General features: G+C 43.3%; 1 protein-coding gene across 5 annotated transcripts in view; it reads left to right on the top strand.

Annotated features, from left to right (window-relative positions):
- The window catches only part of LOC144829423 (muscleblind-like protein 3), a 559,780-nt gene that overhangs the window by 428,113 nt on the left and 118,959 nt on the right, over positions 1-12,708 (top strand). For all 5 annotated transcript variants that reach the window (XR_013610658.1, XR_013610657.1, XM_078688555.1 and 2 more), the window contains exon 5: positions 5,203-5,433. Coding sequence is in view for 3 of the 5 variants with exons in the window: in XM_078688555.1 (XP_078544681.1) it covers positions 5,203-5,433 (231 nt within the window). In the remaining 2 variants the exon portion in view is untranslated. The remainder of the gene's footprint in view (positions 1-5,202; positions 5,434-12,708) is intronic.

Here is a 12,708-nt window from a genome sequence, read left to right as displayed (position 1 = left end):
GGCGCACCATATATGAAACGTCATGTTACATTTATGTGGTTTATATTGTTTTATCTACAATGTACAGGGACCAGGTTGCTTCCATATCCAGCGACACATGCACAACCATCTCCCGAGCCCCCTTCCCTCCACACCCCCAACACCCTTTGCAATATATTGAGGGAGCTGGCCATTGGGAGAGGGTCAAACTGCTATATGTGCTCACTCACCCTGCTAGTGTTTTACATCTCCATCTTTCTGATTGGATCAACCAAGCTCAGGCTTCTCCAACAAGCAGCTCATGAGCTGCTACTGGTAGCCACTACCAGCCGCGGTCCTTGCAGGTAAGGGCGGTGGGGCCGGGTGGCAGTGGGATTCTGACAGACGATGACGAGGGAAAATTGAATAATCTTCCTTCGTCGTCTGTTAAAATCCCCCCCACTCCCCAACCAGGCCCCACCATTCTTATCTTAACGGGCCGCAGCTGCTGGTAGCGCTCCAGCTACCCATAATTAGCTCTTCTGAATTCAGCCCAGCCTACTAAATTCTTGGTGTGATTAATAAATGGATGCCAAAATTGAAAAGTGCGTATTTGAGACGAAAATGTGTGTATTTTCAGAACTCATGAGCCGACGTTTGGAAGGATTTGTTACTAATATGAAGTTTGTGCCAGGGGCATTGCTGCTGTGGCTGTTATGTATTACCTATGTATATAGGCATTACACATTGACAAAGCTTTTTTGTGCAGGAAACCATGCATGATGCAGTCACACTATGCGTTATCTTGCATAGGGATGGTCACTAAAGGAAACGTCTCTGATGTGGGCAGTAATACAATTCTAATAATATTAGTAGTGCTGGCTGGTTGTCATTGAGCATATCTCTTACTACAGAAAAAGTTGGAAACCCCAAGCTATTTCCATTCTGCTCATAAAATAAACAAACACCAAAGACACGCAATTAGTGACATCTTGCCAACATATTCTGCTGTAAACAAGAATGCCTCTTCTCAAATGCTACTACATATATAATAATGGTGTAACGATCCTATTTAAAAAAATCAAAGAAACTGAATTATGATCAAAAATTGCAGACATAACTCCAAACACCTTGGTGGACAGCCAACAGGATGGCTCAGCAAACTGAATGCACACCTGTAGAGCCTGCCACATTGAAGCTGGTAGCCCGATAAAGCTTTACAAAGGTCTGAATAATAGTAATACCTATTATTGCTTTTAAACAGACTGGGAAGTTAAAAAGTATTGTTTATTAGGAAATCAATGAGGGAATAAAAAGCACTGAGGAGGCAACTCACACGTGAACAATACCCCGTCATGCTCACGAAGACAGTGTACAGCTTGGGTGGTGCTCAGAATTACAATGCACCAAATGCTGCTGGTCGAGGAGGCCTTGGGTTGTACTTTGAGGGTGATGAGATCTGTTGATTCCTGCCTGTATGATCGCAATAATAGTCTTTGGTGGCCTCACTCTGCATGTGATCTCACTGCAGGCACCGAGGCTGTAGAGGGACTCTTTGCTTGTATGTTTGTACAGTCTCTTCCCAAGGGTGGAAGCATATGTGATCCAGCAAAATGCTGCCATTCAGCTGATGTTCTGTTCATCCATTGGCTGTCTAGTGGGCTGAGTTAAATTGTGAATGACTGTGGGAATAAAGGCAATGGGTGAACAGAGCTGGCCCACAGCTCCACTCTATGAAGGTAAATATATGCGGATCCAGAATGTAAATGACACATGAAGCAACCAATGGTTGAAGCAGCCCCCTCTCTGTAGATATGTGTGTTTATATGTATGTACTACTTTAAGTACAACAGCTCTGGTGAGACAGCTAAAATTGTCTCCAACCAAGATTTCAAAAGCACCATCAGATAACCTAAATATTTAATCAACATCACAGTAGTTGGCTCTTCTGCTGCAAACATATTTGTATTGTTTAGACAGTTAAGGAGATGCTTTGATCCTGGCATATTGCCAGAGGGAGTCGTAAACAAGGCAAAAGATGGGAGAGGTGCCCAAGTGAAAGAGGCTGGTATTGGGGAGATAGCATCTTGGATATCGGCAGTGACCCCTAAGGAGAATGGCATCCACTGCCATTCCATTCCTCCTGTTAACACTTCACCCAAATGTTAGTCTTTCCACGTTTTAACAAGCATTGGCAAAGCTGGGGTATGTTTTTTATTTTGAACCCTGACAAAACACATTTAAGAACACTGTATGAAATGCCTATAAGAGATCATTTATTGTGTGATGAGTCAGAATACTTTTGAGATGGGCAGTAGTCTCTCAGGCATAGCAAAGCAGGCATTTTGAATAGGAGGAATGATGCGCTAACCAGCCAACTGCATGATGCCGCCGAGACATACTCTTCTGGGTTGAGTCAGGCCTGAAAAGTGAATGATGTGAAAACTGAAATAAGCATACTGAACCTTAGGCTGGAGCTGCGTTTCAGTTCCACCCATTTGCATCAGATGTTTGAACAGAAGACTTTAGGGCTTTCAAGTGAGCTTATTTTCCCTGGAATTTAATACCAAAGTGGGCTCAGTGGTAAGCTTATATTCCTATGATTTATTTATACTTTTGCTGCCTTATTTTTTAATCTGATTTACACCGGTGTTTAGCATGCATGTTTAATAGGCGTGGCTTGACTATAAAAATTTCGTCTGCCTGGGTATATATACCTAGGTAGAAATGTACACTCTATAAACATTTTTAGATTGGTCTGCAAGAGTGACTATAAGCAACATTCTGCAGGAATGCCTCTCCTGATGCTGTGAACACTGCTTAGTAACCTGTTTCTGTCCATATAACGTTCAATGCACTGTGCATTATTCATAATCATGTGTAAGAAAAAAACCTCGTGATGACTCCTATTTATATTGGGATGGAAAGCCTAATATTGAGGGAGTTCGGGAGGGTGGATTGTACCATTTCCCAGGGCATATCCTAGTCTGGAAAAGTAAGTATCAGTGATTGTTCCATGAATCGCGAATATTATCCAGCATAAGCTGAACGGTCCCCTTGCTTCGTCACTTTGGGCCAGAGGTCTCCAACCTTTTTTGTAATAAGGGCTACTTGTGCTAAATGAAAATCCTCTTGAGCTTCATATTATTAGACCGGTAGTAGTAACCACATCAGGCAAGATTACATTAGTGGTCACCATATGCATGATTTCTAGCAGTGTCCACCTCCGTGCATCAACCACGGTTGCCAGGAGTAATGTAAAATATGCTGTCAATGTGGAATGCCTCTTCATGCATAATACATAACACACAGGCAGATTGCAGTGCCCTCTCACACCAAGTTAATAATATTAGCAATAGTCTCTCCAAAACTATTTGATTTTTATCTCTCGAATATCAGTTTTAAATATATTTTGGAAATTCAACTATTTTTTTTCTCCAAACCTCAGCTTATGAATTTTAATAAATGCACACTTTTCGTTTTGTTACATACTTTTCAATCTTGGTGTTCATATACTAGTTCAAGGAAACAAAAGCTTCTAATGTAGTATATTGGGCTGCACACAGGAGAGGTACTTACAGATAGTGAGCTGCTCCCTGGAGAGGAGAAACCTACTTTAGACAGAAATTCAGGTCTTTACTGAAAACACAGCCAAGAATCCCAAATGAGTTGGAACGCTGTGTTAAAATAAGCCTACAAAAATGTTTTGGCGTGGATAGCCCTAGTCACAAAACTTAGGATGTAAACTGTATTCATGCACTAAATGTCGAATGGTGGAAGTTGAAGTAAACTCCATACAGCTAATAAAGCGATCATTCTGTGTAGGAGGATAGCAATCACCCCTGATGTAAACTTGCTTGGGGGATGAAGGTTATAAATGACAGGACGATTCTAGATGGAATAAAGGCTCAGGTGTACAGAGATCGACACCATGTGGAGACTGGCTTTTCTGTTGTGTCTCTGACGATGATATTCCCACAGGTAAGGTTTGTTTCCGTTTTTCTTGTGATTTCCTACTCCGCAGAGAGTCTTGGAGTTCTTCAAAGGTCTAGGTTCTCTTGAGGGTAATCTGCTCTCAGCACCTACCTGTTGGTTCACAGCTTTTTTTAAACATTGCCAACGTTTCAGAAAATAATGGTAGTTTACAAAGACATTGATTACATTTCTTCTATGGTGGGACTCACTATTATTGGTAATACAATTAAGTAGTAAAGGTAAATGCCCTTTGTCTATGCCTGATGTACATGAATTACCCAGTTATTTTAGGGGCTGCTGGTCCAAGGGTGATTGCTGAAAACTGCAAATACAAACATTATGGGCCAATTTCTTTTATGCATTCAGAACTATTCATCTGCAGGTTTCTACCCTCACATGAGAGTAGGTTTCGATCTGTTTCAAATTTGTTAAACTATTAACGCCTACATTTGGCAATCAATGACAGTCAAAGATTTCCAGAAGTAATCATTTGCTAACCTTTCTTTTTCCCCGCAGGACGAGTATCCTTCTCTGTTGCAAAATCACTTCTCCTACAGCATGTCACTTTTAAGGTGTTCCAATCCCCTTCTAATTCTCTAAAAGGATTTACTCTTGCTCTTGGCAAAAGTAAATCTTCAACCACATCCTAGCCGGAAAGGAGGCAGAGAGTATTTTTGAATACCCAGAAATGTCCATGTTTGTGGGCATTTCTACCTGGAATGTCCCCGAAGAGAAGAGTTACTCACACGTAAATGTCTGTGTGAGGAAACCCTTTACAGATGATAAAATGACTCCTGTGAATAACAAATGACATTTTACACTCTTATAAAGGTTACACGCTGTTATATCCTTTTGTCCACAACTAGAGTGAATAGCTAAATACGGTCCATTAGTGAATAGCATAGATGGGAATTATTTGGCACTGCAATAAAAATGGTCAAGCAAACATGTATAAGAATTATGAATACCCAAAACTAATCAAATATCCCAAAAATAGCAATTTGCCAGTAGAGAAGCGTTTTAACTATATGCCCTTGGCCACTGGAAGTAGTTGTTATAGATTAGATAAAATGCTTCCATTATTGGTTAATATTTACCAGACGAGCTGTTGTACATAGGGTACTTTTGTTGAAAAGAAGAACTTAAGGTAGGAGAAGTCGTCATCCTGCATTTTTAATTTTGATATATTTGCTATGCAAGGTGCCACCATTGTCAGTATAACTTAATCCTCACATTTCAGATACCATTTTTCGTTTGCTTTATTTTAAGGTTTGCAGAGAATTTCAGCGCGGAAATTGCACACGTGGTGAGAACGACTGCCGTTACGCCCACCCTGTAGATATCGCAATGATTGACACAAATGAGAACACTGTTACAGTCTGCATGGATTATATCAAAGGCCGATGCTCAAGGGAGAAGTGCAAGTACTTCCACCCTCCAGCGCACCTGCAAGCCAAAATCAAGGCGGCCCAACACCAGGTGAACCAGACCGCTGCGATGGTAAGTGCATGGCCTTCTTGTGTAGACTTAATAACAAGTGAACAGTAAAGCTGTGGACGGGAGTGCGAGTGGCCATTTCAACCAGTATCATCATAGATACTATTTTCAGTAGATCCCCAACAAATACTTGCTATCATCTGTGGTAGTGTATTTAGGTTGATAGAATTATACCAAGATTACAGTAACCAGAATGCATTATGTTGTCATGGGTAGACCTAGGGCTGGAAAGAATGTTTGTGATTACATGGAATCAGACGGTTACCCTAAAGTCAGGGCTTATGCAGAAATAGAATTCCCAATGTGATGACACATTACTTCACCTCCTGTGGCACTGCCCAAAACTACCAAGTACAGGAACCAGATAATGGATAATATTGATCGAGCCTTCAACACTACCATTCCCAGACTTCCCGCATATACGCTCTTAGGACTCCCCAACGCACTTACATTCCCGCTCCGCTCCATTAAAGGTAGGCAGATGGCCCTGGCACTCAATGCCGCACACCGAGTATTGTTTTCCAGCTGGAGCACAGACAGAATTCCGGATCACAAACAACGGCTTCAACAGCTTTGGTCTCTGCTTGGTATGGCAACCCATACATATAAGTCAGAATGTACTAAAGTCTGGACCCCTTTCATCTCTTTCCTTACTTCTGAGTTTCGGGAGCTGACTTGCCCTAAATACTTTCCCATTTTGAGGCTGATTCAGGATGGCCAAGTAGTGGAAGGAGATCTGGATGGCTCCTAGACTACTCTTGCGCAATCATATCCGGTGATTAACTCGCTCGGACAGGGTTGTGGTGGGGTGATAGAGATTTGTGGTTTATGCCTCTGATTTTAGGGGAAATATTCTTATGTTTTGGGTTTGAAATTCTTAATTTGGCTGTGTTTGCAGTTATGCATGTCAGAGAGCATCTCCAGGGTGTTAACCCGATACAACACTTGGTTGTACCTATTATTTGGCATGTATAATGTCACCAAATCAGATCTTGGCATCATTTTGAGACCCATCTTGGGTTGTAGGCGACATGCTGTGTAACTCCTTTCTAATTGTATGCCCCAATAGAATGCCTAGTGTGCTTGGCACACCAGATTTGCTTTTGCTGCCGGCCCAACAGGGTTGTAGGTGGCATGCTGTGTATTGCTCTCACTATTTGTTTTGACAATAAAAATTAGATTTAATTCTAAAGTCATGGCTTTAAGTGGGCCGGGTCCTGTCGGTGCTGAGCACGGGTGGTTCTACAAATCAGGTGCTGAGACGGGTCCCTATTGGGCACTTCATTTTTTGCCCACACCCTGAGGGTAAAAAAAAAAATCTTATCTTCGCAGCAGTGTCACCCTTCACTACTGCCTTTGTTGTAACTGTAAGGAGACTCAGCGTTGAAGAAAGCGTGCAACAGCATTCACAGTCCTGTGCGGCAGGTCGTTGCCCCAGGAAAAGAAAGAGAGCCTCATTGGCCCTGCCACTAGGAGCCAAGCTGAGGAACTGTCTGATGAGGCACCCGTCCATAAGCAAGCCAACCGGCATTAGCAAGGAGCCACAACATCCGCCGACAGTCAGCCAGCACCACATGTCCCTGCCTGCTGGTGAGTGGGTTTTCATCTGCTCATGCTGACAGCCCGGTGGCCACCTACACTCCCGACAGAGGCCATGTTAATCATACCCACTCTCTAGGCCTCACCGACATTGCATCAACATTTCCTAATCTCCTCCATCAGGAAAACTGCCAGGGTCTGGTAAGAGAGGTGGCTGCAGCGCCACCTAGCAGCAATCCATTGCACCACACCCCGGCCAGAGAAACAAATGAGGGACACCCGACCTTTGCATTATCTACACTTGTGGTTGTACAAGTGACTCAGCCATAGCCTTCTCGGCGGTCCTGCAGCGGCCCCCGCGTGCCCACACGGTCCGTTGTCAACCCAGAGAAACGGGCCGCAAGGGAGTTTCTGTGCGATGGAATCCCAGCACGAGAGATAAATCGAAGCTGTTTCACCGACAGGTACTAGGACTCACCAGGCCTCAGAGGAAGACGTCCAAACACTGTCAGTGTTGTCCCAGCCTTTGCAGGTTTGCCTTTTACGGAGTCAGAGCACCTCAAAAGACGCCTCTGCAGCTGACTCCACCAACGCTCCTGATGCACCCCCCAATTTGAACTGTTAACGTAACATCAACCCCAACCTCATGAGAGCAGGCGGGACCGAACAACATCGCACAGGAGGAAGGTAACCCCATGGACATGTTGTTGAGAGATCCAGACTCCATCCACACCGCATTCGTACCACAGACATCTGGTGAAACTATGGATGCATGCCCTGATGCCAGGAGCTCCCAGCTGCACCTGTCCACTTATCCTGCACTGCACTGTGAACACTCTAAGAGACTCAGTGTTTTTTTTGTTTTGTTGTTAATCCATTCCCACAGGTTGCATTCTTTTCTTTTTTTTGTAAAGTTTGGGAGGGATGTAGAGTCCTGCTGGACTAGTGTGTGCCAGGTGCGAGTGTACCAGCCACTCCCTGAGGGCTGACTGTCACACTCATCCCACACCCATCCAGCACTGGCATCACACATGACGTGCCGCCTCCCAACAAAGAGGGCCAGGCGCACGTGCACTGAGCCAGGTGTATGTACCCCAACTATGTGTATGTGTCGTCCCTATCACAGCATGCGGGCCTGGGTCCCACAATCCTACAAAAGTGACTTTGAGATAAAGACTGGCTGACACCCTTCCAAGGGCGGATATCTGTGACCACTTTTAGTTAGGCCCATTTGTTCTGGTGAAACATATTAGAACCAGTGTGTTGGGCCACACAGATCTTTACGCAATGGCATCACGTGGGATTGCTCCACCCCCTAGTTTGAGAAGCCCTGCACAAAATGCAACAGGTTTCAGCAAGACATTGCGGTACATTGGTGTATGTTGGATACTCGTGTCTGAGCGCTGTTGGCTGACTTCCTATGGTGTCTAATATGGGATTGTGTATGGACCTTCGTGGCTTTCGTTTTGGATGCTGTTTTCAGTATAAGCCGCAGGCCGCCCTTCTCTGCTTTTTTCACCATCCACCTCTTTCTACTAATTCCTACTCACACCACTCTTCTGGTGACAGCCTCCCACACACGATAACATGCTGGCACTATAATAATAGTAAGTGTGTACCAAATTAACTCATCGCTGATGGGCAAACTTCCCACTTGACAACACAAGCTACGCGGATCTCTCCTATAGATCCCTACCAAACACTTATTATTTAACGTTGAAACCTTCCAATGATAACCTCCCACACAAGATAAAGAACTGGCACTAGACTATTTCGTTCCTGTTTATTTTCATATTACAGATCAGACGAGCTTCACGCTTGAATACACAAGCTATGTATCTGTCTTGTGTTGTTACATAACACATTAAACACAATATTTAACACTGGGCAGATTCTTAATTTCCAAGACCGCCAGGTTTCTGTGACATTGAAGAATTACTAGGGTTTTATACACTGCAATTTAAAGATATCAATGTTAGCGCGTTAAACCGTAACCACCACCTCGTGTTGTGCATCTTTAAGCTTAAATATTTTGTGTATTGTATGAATTATTCCGTCCACCTGCTTGCTCTTGTGCTGCCTTGCTTTATCCCCCTAACCCCGCCCCTTTCCCGTCTCCTGCTTGCTGCCAGCTAATGGAGATTACTGGGTCAGTGAATCGACCCCTCGGGTCAGTCTTTGACCCCGGACTTGGACCGTTCCCGCTTCCGTATTCCATCTTAGATGTGCTCGTCCATGCCAGTTTGGCCCTGTGGAACGTCTCAATTACAACTAAGTAGTACACTATAGCTCCTTTCAGAATAGATCCTTTCCGTCAGGGGTTGTATGTCCATAAGCTAATATTTTTCATCTCGAACAATAGCGCCTCACCAAATTGAATGTCACAGTCGGGTTATGTGTTATCGAAGACGGACAGTGCAGCAGAAGGGTCCCCAAAACAAACCAGCGAATAAATAGCACCTCTAGCGTTTAAAATTAGTTTGAAATGATGCTACGTGGTAATAGTATAAGCCAGGGCCATGCAAGAAGATGCTGTGGCGCCTAGAGGCTTGTTCAGCGGCACTGGCTAGGTTGGAACCTTCTAGAAATCGGGGACTTGCCTAGGGAATCGGCTGCTGTGATCTAGAGTCCCTCAGTAATCCCCCGGTTCTAAGGGGACAATTGGAGTCCGATTTGCAATAGATCGGTAACTTTGTAACCAAATTTACCAATGCGTGTGGTGCATTACGGAATTATTGATTCCCGTGGAAAAATGATTGATGTGAGGTTACCGAAGCGCCACATTTTTCCCCCTGAACTGCGGCTCACCTCTTCCGCCACAGTTGTGGTGCGCTTGTGCTGGCTGGCATTGCGCAGTGCGCCCTGCTCAATGGGCCTAGTCATTTGGGTCCTGTGGCCTGCCTTTATAAGAAGTGAGGAGGTTAAAGAACACGCTTCAACCTTTAACGGTGACTCAACATCTGTAGCTGAATGCTTTTGATTAGCTGCTATGCTGGCTGTGTGGAGTTACAGTTAAAAGAACACTTTTTGAAAAGACTATGTAATCATTAAAAAGTATTGTTGAAAAGCAGAAATTCCAGTGAATATGAATCAGGTGTGAAAGCATACAAGTGCGCCAACTTCTAAATCCTTGAGAGCAAGGCCGTCTCTAAATGCAACACGCATGGGCAACTTTAAATGTGGCACGTCTGTGTTGTTGTTGTTTTAAGTGATTGTCATTCTGCGGTGAGAACATTTGAATAGAGTTGGGTCATTCGTATGGCAGACAGTTTCCGTGGAGCATATTCAAAAACCACACAACTCAGTTTAAAGAAAGATATTTGATCCAACTTCTGTGTTAGTATTTGTAGAAATCATTTGTTCTTTATTCCCGCCCAGTGGTGTGTGTGCCAAGGATGCTATGGGTCTTCATACAAGGAAGAATGTGAGCCAGCCTCGTTACAATATGGTAGGGGAATAGGGCGAAGTGTTCATAGGGTCCCTCACATCTCTTTGCCCTGGTGCAGCGCCACCTGCTGCACTATGGATAGCTACACCCCTTATTCGTGATCGTGTTTTATGTTCAAAACCTTTAGATAATGCACTTAACAGACATTACCACACATAAATACCATAATGTATCCCACTCAATGGTTCAGTTTCTCTTAATAGTGCAAAAAAAGTGCTGACCAATTTAATTGTTCATCAGCACTTAAGCAGCTGCATCTGCAGTTTTTCTATGGCTTAGCAATGGCAGAGTCAAGAATTGCAACTGCACGCACCTTGTCTAATCTGTTTCCAATGTTCTGAGTCTATTCTTTCAGGCTAAATTGAATTTGAAACGAAGGTCAGATTAGATAATTACATTTTATCCTACAAAATCTATTATTTAGAAGACCTGTTATCACAGTATAAAGCACAACATCTGGGTGCATCTGTGTGCTTTAAAACGACCAATGGTAACTATACTTGCCAAAGAGAATTCTTTCAAAAACGTGACAAAAATCTTGCAAAGTGGAGTAGAGTACATAGATCTTAGCTTGGCAAGGGTGCAGTGTTTTGTTCCGGTATTTTTTGTGCAAATGCTACAAATTTAAACATAAGCGTCTCCCCAGCCCAGACACACCAGCCATGGCACAAAAGTGACTCTTTTTCTGGCAGCTGTCTACATGTGACCAGGAAAAATGCTGTCCCTCTCAGTACAAGACAGCCAATTGCTAAAGTGTTCTGACCCATTGCCACTAATTGCAGACCAATAGATGAAGACGGTTGACTGAAAGACCCTGTTTGTTTATGCGCGCACACACATAATAGCTGTCTTTCTTTCTATATATATTTATATTTGAAGAGGCAGTGAACGACCAAAAGAGTACACAACTGATTGGAGACATAGCATGTAAGAACATTAAATAATTTTCCAAGATCCCTCTTCTACAATTGGAATGGTTCCTATGGCGCTGAAAAGTGTGGATGATTTAAGCCTGACTGTAAAAAGATTTACTGAAAGAAGATCCCTTTCTAAGGTACCTAACGAAAATAGTCTTAAAAATTTGTGTTTGAATTAAAACAGATTCAAAAAAGTATCTGACATAAAACAAATTTTTAAGTTGCCAATATAGTCTTAGAGCGTGCCATAGTGGGCTCTACCGGCCATTAAAGCCATCTTGCGGGAGTGGTTTGCCCCAAGTTCAGGAGGCCACCATTCAGGGGACCAAAGATCCTGGGCTTTGCCAAACAGCAATATTTCTGTCTTATCACTATTCAGTTGCAGACAGTTTGCCATCATCCAGGCCGCAATCTTTTTCATACAGTCCATAAAACGGAGCTTAACTCCATCATAATCTTGTCCAAACAAGATAACCAGCTGGGTGTAATTTATTTATTTATAGAGCGCAACATTCATCCTGTTGGATATCACGGTGCTGGGTTGCAAGAAACGCTTGGTTGAGGTAATACTGGGTGCATATAGACTGTCAACACTTAAACCTTGTGGAACAGCTTAGTTTTAAGTCTTTTCCTAATGTTAGATAGTCCACAGTAAGACGCAGTGCTTGAGATAGTGCGTTCCAATGCTTAGCTGCCAGATATGAAGACGATCGGCCTCCTGCTCTCACTTTCTTTATGCGTTTATGCCTGGGCCATGCTTGATGGCGTGACCTTAGACATCTTGTGGGGACGTAGAATTTGATTTTATTCTGAAGAATTCTAGGGCCGTCGCGGTACAGGGCCTTGTGTGCATGACTAAGCAGCTTAAATCTTGCTCTTTGGCATATCCCCATGATTTTTTCAAATACAAGTTTTTTTCATATATAATTAGTTTGCTGTGTGCTCTTTCCATTTCTCCTCTCTTTGTGTTTCATTGAATGCATTATTTGAACAACGTTAGAATGTATTAGTTATCCTGTGGATACAATCGGGTCTAATTGGTTTATGAACCCCAGAAGGAATATTTACTAAATCACATGTACTTAGTTTAAAAACAAAGTCCCTTGTAGACACTCTTTACTTCAATCATCCATTTTGCCCTAGCCTACAAGGGTTTATTGGGTTTCCCCGAATCTACGAACAGGGTGCAATTAAAGGCATGAGATAAGCAGTAACTCTGGGTGGGCACAAATCAGCTGGGGAACAGGATTTTGCTTTAGCCCAAAGCCCAATCAATTGATCTAATGTGCAAGGTTCAAACTTGACTTAGGAGGGGCAAGGATTCAGATGGAGATAGTGCCAAGACTATTGGTTTAATGTGAGTTTCGCTGGTGG

This window comes from Lissotriton helveticus, chromosome 4_1, assembly GCF_964261635.1.
Source record: "Lissotriton helveticus chromosome 4_1, aLisHel1.1, whole genome shotgun sequence".
NCBI classification, from domain to species: domain Eukaryota; kingdom Metazoa; phylum Chordata; class Amphibia; order Caudata; family Salamandridae; genus Lissotriton; species Lissotriton helveticus.
This window is presented reverse-complemented; position numbering and strand designations above follow the sequence as displayed.